This window comes from Cyrtonyx montezumae, unplaced genomic scaffold (genome assembly GCF_038088225.1).
Source record: "Cyrtonyx montezumae isolate F1298 unplaced genomic scaffold, pur_monq_1.0 scaffold_1, whole genome shotgun sequence".
In the NCBI taxonomy this organism is placed as follows: Eukaryota; Metazoa; Chordata; class Aves; order Galliformes; family Odontophoridae; genus Cyrtonyx; species Cyrtonyx montezumae.
This window is the reverse complement of record NW_027071825.1, coordinates 18,098,912-18,112,429: the sequence shown is the minus strand read 5'-3', so window position 1 is coordinate 18,112,429 and position 13,518 is coordinate 18,098,912. Positions and strand designations below refer to the sequence as shown.

The following is a 13,518-nucleotide window of genomic DNA, read 5'->3' as shown; positions in this document are numbered from 1 at the left end:
TGCTCTAATGAGCTCAGAAGAAGGCAGCACTTTATCAAAGGAGATAAAAGATAGCATAATTTGGGAGTATGAGGCCTCCTCTTTTGGTCCATTGCTCCAAACTTCAACTTTTGTAACATACTTTGACAACTAACACTTTAGAAAATTACACATTTTATACCAAGAATAGGAAAAGTGTTGCACTGTATGATTAGTATACATAGTTTGGCTAGGGAACAATGTAGAATAAGTAACATTTTTCAGGTTACTAATCTTTGACTTAGCACTTTAAAAACTAAATAGTCCTTATCAGCAATAAATTTTAAGATTTGGCCTCTGTTTTGTAACTGTTTTGTTTAGAAACAGTAAGCTAGCACTTTGTGTACATATGTAGGTGCGTAGATCTATGCCCACAGATCTGTGTGGATATACATGTATGTGCGTACATATATGTGTAATACACAATGTGCTAACTCCAGTTATCATCTTTCACTAGATTTGTGAAATAATGCTGCATAAAATTTTTCTTTATATGTATATATGAAATTATAGAAACAAGATTTTTAAGCATCACATATTATCATCTATCTCAACTACTTTTCATGAAAGCATGAATGTTTTTCTTTCTCCCTGGTAACTTGGACAGCTTATTCTGCTTGGAAATATGCAGGGTTAAGAGTGCAGAAACTGACAAAGATGAATATTGGATTCCATTAATACAGACCACCAGACTATGAATGAATTCACATACTTTATGCAACATAGAAAACAATGCTCCTTACTCACAGCTAACTCCTACTTTATCATCCACTGTTTCAGGAATTATATAGAAATACGTTATAATTATTTTTCTTTTCTAATTACATTCCTACAGAAGTAGTCTTGCTTTCAATTTTGTGTAAATTGTGCCAATATTTATGATAATGTAGGTGAGGCTTTAGATAACCATATATTATCTACAGAGTTTATATTTGAAGTAAACTTTTCACTCCACTGTCATGGCAGCTCGTATAAAACAGCCTGTTTGATTGCTTATATACTAGGGACCACAAGGCCCTCAAGGACCTGTTGGATTTCCTGGACCAAAGGGACCCCCAGTGAGTATCTTTTAAATTAAGTAGGTACAATGACAAGAATGTTATTTTTTATCCAATGTTTCTGAAGGTAATATTTTATGACTTTTTTTTTAAGATATTGTTTATATATAGACTACAAATATACAGATTTCCTCGATGCTTATTTTAGGACTTTTAAGGCTAAGACAAGAACTCACATATTCAGTGATAATTCAGACATCATCAATGCAGCACACATGACATCCAGTGTAATGTGCCAACCTGGAAATCCTCTAGTATCTTGATGCCAAAGTCTGGGTGACAAACTGAATTTAAGCAAAATTCTACTATGCTAGTATATATTTCCTTTTAACAGTTGATTCACTGAGGACAAAAATGAAGAGGAAGGAGGCATTCATGAGTAGCAGAAATGTGTAGAAGTAGTTGCACATTTAAGCTGCAGCCTGAACTAATCATATTGTTTTTCTAGTGTGTTTCTGCTCATGTGGAGTAAGTACAAAAGTATTAAACCAACTGTTTTATTTTTCATGCATGTATTTGTTATTTTCATTTCCAATGCCAAAAACTGAAAATTCATCATATACTCCTCTAATTCTTAGTTGTTTCTTTTTTGTTGTTGTTTTTTACTGAGTCATTAGGCAAAGAAAAATGGAAAAGAAGTATTTCAAAAATTTCTGAATTTATTGAAATCCATTTTGAAAATTCATGTACTTGACAACCCAACAGTCACTCTCCAAGGAACTGTTAATACACATAAGGATGAACACAAGGAAAATGTCTTGTTAAAACAATAGCTGAAATCTCTGCAGATAAGCTGTACTAAATACTGGTCTAAAATAAAACCAAAGACATTGCAGATTCCTGCAGCTAATTATACACTTCATTCAGTATTAAAAATAGCTAAGAAATTATTTTATGTAATTTACAATTTTAGGGACCACCTGGTAAAGATGGCTTGCCTGGACATCCAGGACAGCGCGGTGAGACTGTAAGTAATCTTTTCTGTGCTAGTGTTGTAAACTTCTTAAGCTTGGAACATTGTAACCAAAAGTTAAAAAAATAAAAAAAATTGAAGTAACAGAGGAAAATGGAGGAGGCTGGGTATGGACTTGGAGATAATATAATGGTAATTGTCTACTGGTACAGTAGGTTAAACATGAGAAATTTTTCTTTTGTTTCTATTCTATAAGATTATTCCTTGCCCTCAGTTAGTAATCAGTAACATCAGAATGTGCTTAACTAGTCAACAGAAGTAGTAAAAATTAATACTTCAATCTCAGAATTAGTAAAGTGAGACTATGCCTTGGGGCGTTCTGAGAAATATGAGCCAAATGATATCATTGTTTTTTCACAGGAGAGGATGGTAGGAGGAAGATGCAGGCTGTTAGGCAGAGAATCCTGGCTTCAATACAGCAGTAATCACACAAAATAAGGATTGGAAGGGACCTCTGGAAATCATCTCATCTGATCCCCTTACTAAAGCAGGTTCCCTAAAGTAGTTGTACAGGAAAATTTCCAGATAGGTTTTCAGTATCATCAGAGAAGCAGACTCCAGAACCTCTCTGGGCAGCTTGTTCCAGTGCTCTGAAATCCTCAAAGTTTTTCCTCATGTTTGTATGGAACATCCTACATTCCAGTTCGTGCCCCTTGTCCTGTCACTGAGTACCACTAAAAATATCCTGGCCCCATCAACTTGTCTCCTGACAAGTAGATATTTATATTTATAAGCATTGATAATATCTCTCAGTCTTCTCCAAGCTGAACAGTTTCAGTTCTGTCAGCCTTTCCTCATAAAAGAAATGCTCAAGGCCCTCTGTGGTTCTCCACTGGACTCTCACTACAAGTTCACTCTCTTTCTTGAACTGAGGAGCCCAGAAGTTGACACGATGCATGAGTGAGCTGATGGCATGTGAGGTTTGAGACAAAGCAGCCATGGCAGCAGAACCAAACAGGAGCACAATGCAGTAGCCATCTGTGCGAACCTCATATTCAAAGTATGTGATGCAGTAGGTCTGCAGCATACCCCAAACTGGCTCCTTCTAATGTCTGCCCAATTTAATTCACCCTCTAAGCCTTTCTTTAAAAAGCTATTTTCAAAAAACATTTATCTATCTGGCTTTATGATTCATGATGCAGAACTTAAAACATGGAATTTCTGTTTCTCTTTTAAAGCTCAGATAAGAATTTGGCTCTTCTATATATTTCCCTAGGTAACATAGTATTCTATGATTATTTCACAGGGATTTCAAGGAAAAACTGGTCCTCCTGGTCCTGGTGGGGTTGTTGGCCCTCAGGTACATTATTTAATTTCATATGTGACTTTATAAAGTTGATGTTTAAGTTGGTTATATTATGTCTAATGCAGAGGGAAATTATTTTTGTTGTATTAAAAGCTGTATGACTTAACTTCAGTGTCAAATTATTCATAACTGAAAGTTATATTTAGAATCATCAATAATTTCACAAAATATGTGTATGTTGAGATTGTTTTTCCACTTTTTTTTTTGTGTGTGTTTTCTTCATGTGATTATGAAACAGAAATCAAGAAGTGAAGTGAGATTTCTAATGCAAAATAATTTATAAAGAACAATATCTTATGTGACATTCTTGTCAGAGATCAAATATCAATCACTTTTAGATTGTGGAATGTTTTACCATCTAAATTCTATTTTATCTAATATTACATATTTGCAGAAAAAGCAGACATTTGGATTGCATGGGTATAGATAGTTCCTTTAGTGGAACTATTTATATAACTACATAACTTTATCTAGTTTTATCTATGTATACAACTAAAATTTTGTACTGGCGCATCTAAAGAGGTATCTTTCAATTCTCTCACCTTACTATTCATGTTATACAGAAAAACAGTATTGACAGTGTTTCAAGACAAGCACAGAACATGAATTTTCCTTACATATGCTTTTTGTAACCTCCTCCCATGTGTGGAAATGCACTGTGTTTTAAGCTTCATTGCTTAAGGAGCAAGGTCAAGATTTCAGTCTGTGGAAGCTGTACAGATGTGTCTGCAGGCAAAAGGCAATGCAAGATTTATTTTATAGGACAAAAATATTTTGTAAGTCAGCTTAGCCTGGAGGGGAAGGTGAGGAATGTATACTTAGCAATATCGTTCTGTAACATATACTCAGAACAGCTGGATATTAAGAATCTGCCCCCTCTAAAGACAATCAAAACCTTGAGATGACTAGGGTTTACCTCTGTGCTTAGGGTCCTACTGGTGAGACTGGCCCAATTGGTGAAAGAGGTCATCCAGGTCCTCCTGGCCCACCAGGTGAACAAGGCCTCCCAGGTGCTGCAGGAAAAGAAGGTGCTAAGGTATGATGTGGCTTTGGGAAGTGGCAAATAAATTGATGGTAGGCTTATATGTCAAATTACCATGTAAAACATGCTGCATAAAATCATAACTGATACATTTCATGTAGTAGAACTTTGAAGGATTATGCTCCCATTGAAATACAGAAAATCTTGAGCCAGTAATTAGTAATTTTTGTCATTAAAAAAAAAAAAAAGCAAACATATACCACACAGTTGTTATGGAAGTGCATAGTAATAACATGTTCACTCCAAGGCAGAAAATTGTATAATAACATTTAAAGTAGGATGTGTAGTACTGGCTACAGGGTAGTATTTCACTGACCAGATTTAGTTTTTGGATTACTTTTCAACACCTGGGCACAAGAAAACCACTGATTTTCTAATTACTAAGTAATTCAGCCTTCCATTTTCAATGGATATTGAATGAATGTTATTTTTCAATGTATTTTTATGACTCTCTCTGTTTTTCACCATTTGTATTCTATATGTAATGCTGTATTTTGACAAAACGTATTATAAACTTAACCATATTTATAAACTACTTTATTCATAATACTAAAGAGAATTAGCAGATGAATAGCTGGGGACATAATCTTTTGTTGTTACTATAATTAAGATCTACCGTTTCATTTTCACTACTCAGTCAGTGATAAATAATCACGTTTCAAACAATTCTGTTCAATCAAAATGTAATATATTTTAAGGGTGACCCAGGTCCTCAAGGTATTCCTGGGAAAGATGGACCAGCAGGTCTTCGTGGTTTCCCTGGAGAGAGAGGCCTTCCAGGAGCACAGGTACAATATTAAGCACTACAGCATTTGACATGGTTTCTAAATAAGTGAAAACAATAGATTAAGCCTCTTAATTCATACAACCTTTGATTGTGTTTAAAAAATGAATGCAATAGATGAACACTCATCAAGTATGCATCATTAACTACTACTGGCTGTATAACTAGAAAATAATAAAAGTTTGTCTCTGGATTTTTACATTCCTCCTGTTATCCACGCTACAAAAAATAACTCTAGAATGTTCCAAGGTGAGAGGTAAAATTTTTGTATTTTTTCTTTTAGGGTCCCGCGGGTCTAAAAGGAGGGGAAGGCCCACAAGGTCCACCTGGTCCTGCTGTAAGTAAACATGACAATCGTATGGAAATATAAACAACATTCCATGTAATTCAAGGTTATCAGTAATTATTTTTTTATAATTACCCATACTAGTAAAGTAGTACTTTAGGAAATGTGAAGTTTAAGAACTTTGAGAAAGTATGAGAAACGTGATAAAAAAGACCTTGGTTAGGAAAAAAAGATGTGTAACTCTAAACCTCCCACTGAAATCCATGGGAAAATAAGTTATGCAAGAATGTAAGAATGACCCACTAAAAATATTGTGTTATGAATATTATTACTAAGAATTTTAGAACATGTCCAAAAATCCATCCTTTTCTTTCACATCTTCGTTTTACCACAATTCTTGTGTGGATCATACTTAGAGAAACAGTGAAACTATTGGAAATTATGTCTGCTTGGCTAGTGACAGCTATATAAAATCATTCGAATTTAGCTGTTTGTCATACATTAACACCCCTTCTCTACACTCTAGGCTCAATATAGGTATAAAAATGTATTTGCCAACTTTTTGTGTTTGTTTTCCTCTGTGATTATGACAGGGAGAAAAGCAGAGATATGCACTAATTCCTCAAATGCAGTAAATTGTTCTCCCTTAAGTAGTGTGAGTAGGTTTTTCAATACACAGTACTGCATACATCAGTTGTTTACATTCAGATTTTTGTTTCCTTCTTCAGCTTTCACTCTTTATATCTCTGCTGCCTCTTTCACTGCAGTTTGTGGTAGTAATCCCCTGAAAGGTATTTGAAGTAGAGCACCTACTTCTACTTGCCTGTTCTGTTTCTTTTATGACAGTGATACACTGGATGCCCACACTACACTTAGCTCCAAATAGAAATTTAGATTTTGAAAAATGTAGATTTTGACATCTTGTCAGTGCATTTGTCCATAAGTGTAATTCATTTCTGTGTAATTGAAGTGAAAACTACACAGCTCAGCTATTCCTGTTGAACAAAAAAAGTAATGGGGGAGCTGAAATTCTATGTTTTTCAGTAAAAAAAGCTTTCATGTATCACTGCTACTCATTCTGAGATTAGAATGCATTGAACAGTCTGAAAAAAAAAAACCCTTAGTATAAAAATCTGTGCTCCTGGATTATTTCTATATTATTGGATTCTAGATATGCAACTGGAAAAGATTCACTGTAGCATATTTTTAAGTTTTATTTGCTTGGTATATGAATTCTTAAAATTAAGAAACTAGGAATGGAAGCTAATAGTGACAGTCAAAAAGGATCATGACTCCACTCCATCTGAAGAAACTGAACTTTTAGAAGATAAAAGAAAATCAAGAAAGCATCGACCAAACTATTCTCTAAAGGTCATGTCATGATTTTATGTTAGGGATTGCCCCAAGGCTGGGCTAACTTCTCAAGCAGTTGGTTATCTCAGGTATAATGAAACCAGACAGCACAAGCATACCTGATATTTCAGCACACTCCCCTTTCCCAGACAGGATATTCACACAGTAGATGTGCCAATACCAGCACAGTTCCTAATAAATATCTGTCATGAAAGGCTGTGAGGCAAAAACATATAGACAAGTGTCATGAAACAGGTTATATTCTGATATACAGAGATTTCAATTTAAATTCAAATGCTCCCTGCTTTTCTACTTACAGGATGCACGTGATACTGTTTTATGTCTACTACCCATGTTCTGGTTCAAATCCTGGAGCTGTTTTGGAATCCATGAGCTGTACTCCTTTCACGTGAAACTAAATCAATAGAGAAATTCCAGGAGCTATTCTAATAGTACTGCTACTTAGAGTTCAGCGTCAGAGATGACATGAGGCTTATTCCAAAAAAATATAGAGTTCACGTATCAGGAGCACAGTGCCAATTGCTTCAAATCACATTTTCATTTTTTGGGGGCTGCATTTCCAGCTAATTTAAATATAGACATAGAAAGAATCAAGTAGGAAGGTGGTATTTTATTTTTTTAAAGAACTGTAGTTATAGCAGGAATTGTGGGCAGAGGGAAAGGGTTTGAAGGGAAAACGTTTTTTTCTTACAAACTTACTGTAAGTTCACTGTGGTACCAACAGGCCAGTTGAAGCAGAAACAGCACTAAGTTGACCTGAAAGTATTCCATAAGACCAGAGTGGTGGTTTATTTTTTTATCCTGTTTCATCTTTAATTACTAACTTCTTACTTTGAGAGCGTTTTCCCATGAATAAGATGCACAGATGCCCTTAACACCAAGTTTCTGTACAAGCACCGTAATAAAACCACAGTAGTTCTCTGTTTTTTTCTCAGCAGTTTCTAACAGACTGTGAATATCAAATACCCCTAAAATATTTTTGCATCTATTTTTAGCCAACAGAAATACATGCAGAAGTGTAGTTATAATGGATTCTTCTTTTGTCATTTGTAATAGGAAGAGAACTCATGCCATTGAGTGATCTTCCTCCAGTTCAGCGTCAATACCAATTGCTTCTAACCAGCATATATAGTCAATTATACGATCTGTTTGGCTAGTGCATAGATCTGCAAGCATACCAAACAAATGACTACTTCAAATACTGTGTGCGCCAATTATTGTGCTTAGAGGGATTTGGACAAAAGAAAGAGATGCATGATTGCACTCCAGAGCAAGTTTTTCTCTGTTTTGTTTTGCTGATCGTGGTTTATTTTTTAACAGTGCTCTTTTGTCTGCTGTCTTTGTCTTAAGTTTGTTTTATTCCCTTCTCATACTACTGTGTGGAATGCTGATGAGAGAAAGCTCTTTGTAATGTCAGTCATTTTTCAGTAACCATTTTAGGGATAGGATGCCTAAACTGGACTCAGAATTCGCCACCTACAGGCAGCCCAGTTGTCAGCACTGAGCTATTTGGAGCTACCTTCCTCTGTCTGTAACATTTTTCACTTGTGGAGATGTTCATTTGTTGAGCATTTTTTTTTACAATCAGTAAAAGGTACTGCTACAACCACATAATATACACAAAAGCTATAATTACATATCTCTTATCAGAAACTCAGATAAAGCAAGGTTGCTAATGAGTTTGTAGTCTGTATAAGAAAAAAAAAAGACAAAGCATTCAATTCCCTTCTATGCTGCAGATGTTATTTTGATGGTTTTTCTGGTTAGGTTGTTTTTTTTTTGTTGTTGTTTATTTGACTTTAAAGACAGAAATTGATACACACAAAAAAAGAAAAGATGCAAAGAAGATACTACTCACTGAATAGTACAGGTATCTTCTCTGTTGGCCAAAGATGTGAAATGTTGACCAAGGTCATGAACAACACTGCTATATCGGAATTCTCTTAAATGTTTCTTTCTTTCTAGGGCTCACCAGGGGAACGTGGAGCAGCAGGCACTGCTGGTCCAATTGGTCTACCAGGTCGTCCTGGACCTCAGGGTCCTCCAGGCCCTGCAGGGGAGAAGGGTGCTCCTGTAAGTAATTGCAGATACACACAAAACCATTACAGCACAGACTTTCTATTTCAGACTGTTACTCTTTACCACATTAGTATTTGCCTATTAAACATATCAATTTATCTTGCTATTTTCATTTCTAATTTTCTTTCTTTCGTAACATCCCCTACAAATATTTTAAATGTTCTTGTTTCTCTCATTGAATACATTGAGAAAGTATTTCTGACAGTGTGAAACCACTTACAGTAACCTTAACACATACGCATTAATCTGTATACTCATATGCAAATTAATTTAATATAGCTTGGAGAAAAATTCAGATCATTTGGATTATTTACAAGTTCAGTTTTACAGACATTTAGGTAATATAATTTCCCTTAGTTTTCCTGAATTCAGTTATTGGCACTACAAAATATGCTTTTTTCTTACTTGAAAACCTCATAAACAAGTTATTTTTGAGATAAGGTTTTAGAAGACATATCTTTGTCACAGTTTTGAACTTGCATGCACTCATATGTCTGAGATAGGACAAGATGTGTTTACATTTTAATCAAGAATTAACTTACACATTTAGTTATCCACTTTCTACAGCAGCATGCTTAAGCTTATATATAATATATAGATATATTCTTTTTTACAGACTTGTAGTAAGGAGAATAACCTTTGTATTCTCTATGGTAATTTTGAATATTAGTAAACTCATTCTCTAGAAGTTGTGAGAGATTGGATGGTAGCAAGGAGCACAGCATTGAATTCACCGCTGCTTCTAGGTTTCACTTGCATAGAAGACCTATTGCTGTCTTAGAACACCTTTGGGTGCTGTTGGGACTGTATTGCCATATTGCTAATGTAAATCTCTACACTGAAAGCTTAATGAGACTCACATGATAACATGGATCACTTCCTTTTCCTCAAAACTAGGGTGAGAAAGGCCCTCAAGGTCCCGCTGGACGTGATGGAGTACAAGGTCCTGTAGGACTTCCAGGTCCAGCTGGTCCAAGTGGTTCTCCTGGAGAAGATGGTGACAAGGTATATATTTCTAATTTGCATTAGTACGTCTGTGAGAAGGTCTACAAGTACAGTTCTCTGGTTGTAGCTTTTCTCACAACAAAAATAGCAGCTAAGCAACTCATCCCTTCCCCTGTGGACTACTACTTCATGCTGGAAAAATTAAAAATATTTTAAAAAAGCACCTGTTATCAGATATTTGAGCAACAGATGCCATGTAACACTAGGACTGGTGTTCAAGAACTTGCACACTAAGATCCTGGCAAATGAAAAATTAAAGTATGGCAAAAAAAATCAAGGCACATGATGTCAAAATTCTTTTTTTGCTTATTTCAGAAAACTGATCTATTGAATGAGAAGACTGAAATATTCTCAGAAGTATAGAGAATTACAATCATTGGTAATAGGTTGAGGGTGTCTAAAAAATACATTAGCAGCAGAGAGATTCTAACTTCTGGCAGAATTCAGGACCCAGCACCTTTTAGGATAATTTGTATTTGATACAGAAGTTATTCGGCATGGTATAAAGAGACTTTGAGGTTTGTTTTTATAATGCATGACTGTTATTTTTCCTATAGAGTGTATTTTTTATTATTTAATTATTGTTTAAGGTGAGTTTTTCTGACGTGCTTTCTTAGCTATTTGAATCATACTAGAATTTTGAAATATCGTAGACTGCATTGAGAAAAAAATTATTCAATCACACACAGTTAAGTAAGTCTGTAAATCACAGTACTTCTGTTATAAGTTCATACTGAGGGTGACAAGAAGAACAGAACCTTTATTTAGATCACAGTACTACTCCTACTTCAAAGCCAGGTCTTTGGGGCCTTTCCAGTATAACAGTCAATAGCTAGATAAAAAGACATGACTGATTGATGCAGAATTGCCTCCCTTAGGCCTGCACACTAGAAACTGCAACATAAAGCATAGAATAATCATATCAAATGATTTAAAGGTACCCGTGGTATTGATATCAGCTAAGTGTGGGGGAGACCATTCTAAATAAGAACTTTGACTTTTAACTTTCAATTACAGGGTGAAATTGGTGAACCAGGTCAAAAAGGTAGTAAAGGTGACAAGGGAGAAAACGTGAGTAGCAAATCTGTTATTAAATTATTCACTTTGCATTTGAACTAGGAGAGACCAAGAATATGAACATATTATCTTACTCTGTGGATTGTGTGAACGTACCCAGCTTTATCTTTTCAGCAGAAAAAGATAACAGTAAAGGATACAACCACTTAGTAGAAAACTCTACTAATAAAGCTGGGAGTTTTTTTTGTTTGTTTGTTTTTTGTTTTAAGAATATATGATTATTACAGAGTGAACTTCCCTTATTCAGCATTTCAGAACATTAAAGACGTCACGTGAATTAACACATTTTCAAATATCAATAGGTCCAGTAGTGAATTTGGGACTAATTAGGCTTCTAATAATTTCTCTTGAGCAGCTTTTGGATTTCAAAATTACTGCTCATAATAGCAGGAGGACCAGCACAATGAGAAGGTATTACAAAAAGAAGGATGCTCACCCACCTCTGAAGATCTAGGCTCACATAAAAACTTCACAAAGGTGGGATCTCCAACAAGAGATCCTTACTCGGTGGCAGTCAGCCCTTAAACGGGGTCTGAGAGGGGTGCAGCCTGGCTCCACCCCTTCCATCACACAGGTGAATTACCTCCACCTGTGCTTTCTGGACTGAACAGGTCTTTTCTCCAGGTGCTCATTCAGATCCCCACATGCTGCTACAGTTCAAGCATTTCCTTCTCCACACTTTTCCCTCTCTAAAATTCAAAACTAGAATCAAATTATGATCTTGTTTTGTTTCTTAACCAAAAATTCAGTCTTCTATTTAACTAGTTTTCAGTTAGCAAAACTCAGAACACAACACAGAATTATTCACACTCTGCTTATTATGACTAACTACATATGCAGCATCATAAAAGTAGTTTAGTTATGAAATCTACAGCACATTTATGGCTTCCATAGAATCAGATTATGTTTTATTGGGAGATGCATACAGCTACAAGCAATTCAGTTTTATTATATTTTTATGGAAAAAATGTGGGGATAAAACGTGAAGAAAATGACAAGGGTTTTCTACTTCTTTTCATTTCTAAAGATAAGGTCATCTTTTGCAATTATTTATGCGAGAAAGAAAGACTTCTGCAGTTTTCTGTGCTGATATGTACTTTTGACAATCCTTCTGTATCAGATGATATCACAAGTGCTATAATAAACTACCTGCAATGCCGTTTACACAAGGAATGTAATATACATATGAATGAGAGAGTACTTCTATTATAAAACCCACTTATACAAGAAACCTACATCTAACCAAGTTGCTTGGAAAATCCTGCTTCAGAACTAAAATTATTCTTGCATAAGCTGTTTTAATTTTGATTAACTTGCTAAAATTAATTTATCAAATGAAAGCATTTAAAATAATCATTTTCAAAACGATGGATTTTTCAGTTAACTGAAAGTCAATTTAGTTTATTTGTTGTTGCAGTAGTAAACCAACTGTGGAGTACAGAGATAAATATTCATTTCCTCTTTGTCCCCCTAAAGAGATCCATTATAGTACAGGCCCTGCGTAAATAGAAAAGTCTGTGTGTTAAAGGGGAGGGCAGAGGAAGCATATGAAGCAGGTCATGGTCAAGTTCCACTTAAACTCTGCATGCTCTCACATGCATATCTTTCTGTTCTCACCTTTGACATGCTTCTTCATCGAGATGTTTCTTCATCAGAGAAATTCAGAAAAAATACACGTTCCAGTTTTGTATTTCAGACCATTTTTGCTTGGCTAGCTATACTGAGCATTGGACTGTGACGACTGTTTCCACAGTGAATACTAATGCATTTGAACATATTCCCACATGCCTGCTTTACAAATAAGGTGTCTGCAGCATAATCATTCAAGAATGTATCATGTACATTCTCAGTCTCAAGGTGTAAGACATTTGTAAATACTGAATGTTTTCCATGAAATACAGGATCTAGTCTTAGAGTCTGCTCATTTGAAGGCATGAATTTTACTCCACTTGAAGCCCTGTGTCTTGAATCCCATTTGCCCTCAGTTGCACTCATTCAACCCTGACAATTTCAGAATTTATTTCAAATCTGCTTTCCTTTCAACATGCTGACAGATGTATATGGGGCAGAGGAAAGGCCTTTTTAGTCACCTCTGAAAAGTTTTGAAGAGGAAGTAAGTACACGTTTCTGAAATCACGGGACACAAATAGTAGATTTTTAGAATACATGTACTTCCATAAAATCCTCCATGGTTTTTTAGTCTCATCACAGTGAGGACAAGAAAAGCAAGGAAGAACTGCTCCCTCTTTCCTATTTAAGCGCTTGAAATAGCTTCAGTTCCCTTTTTGAAACTAACACAAATTTAAAGTTGGAGTTTAACTACACTATACCTAACAAAAATACTATGTTTTCATATCATAGTTAGGAATAGCACGAATCCATTGTTGATGTAAATGCTCTCTTCCTTTTCATAACCTCCCTGATACCACAGCTGCCTTTATTAATTGATAGTTCTGATCAGTTTCTCTCCAATTGCCCTGCAGAGCAATAGAATAGAATCTAGACATATAACCAAA

General features: G+C 35.3%; 2 protein-coding genes across 2 annotated transcripts in view; one reads left to right on the top strand and one right to left on the bottom strand.

Moving 5' to 3' along the window:
* Nucleotides 1-13,518, bottom strand: part of SLC30A7 (solute carrier family 30 member 7) — a 508,373-nt gene that overhangs the window by 102,222 nt on the left and 392,633 nt on the right. The window lies entirely within an intron of this gene.
* The window catches only part of COL11A1 (collagen type XI alpha 1 chain), a 126,566-nt gene that overhangs the window by 86,107 nt on the left and 26,941 nt on the right, over nt 1-13,518 (top strand). Inside the window, exons 37-45 of the mRNA XM_065742558.1 lie at nt 1,023-1,076; nt 1,990-2,043; nt 3,296-3,349; nt 4,284-4,391; nt 5,096-5,185; nt 5,465-5,518; nt 8,807-8,914; nt 9,818-9,925; nt 10,943-10,996. Coding sequence (XP_065598630.1) covers nt 1,023-1,076; nt 1,990-2,043; nt 3,296-3,349; nt 4,284-4,391; nt 5,096-5,185; nt 5,465-5,518; nt 8,807-8,914; nt 9,818-9,925; nt 10,943-10,996 — 684 coding nt within the window. The remainder of the gene's footprint in view (nt 1-1,022; nt 1,077-1,989; nt 2,044-3,295; nt 3,350-4,283; nt 4,392-5,095; nt 5,186-5,464; nt 5,519-8,806; nt 8,915-9,817; nt 9,926-10,942; nt 10,997-13,518) is intronic.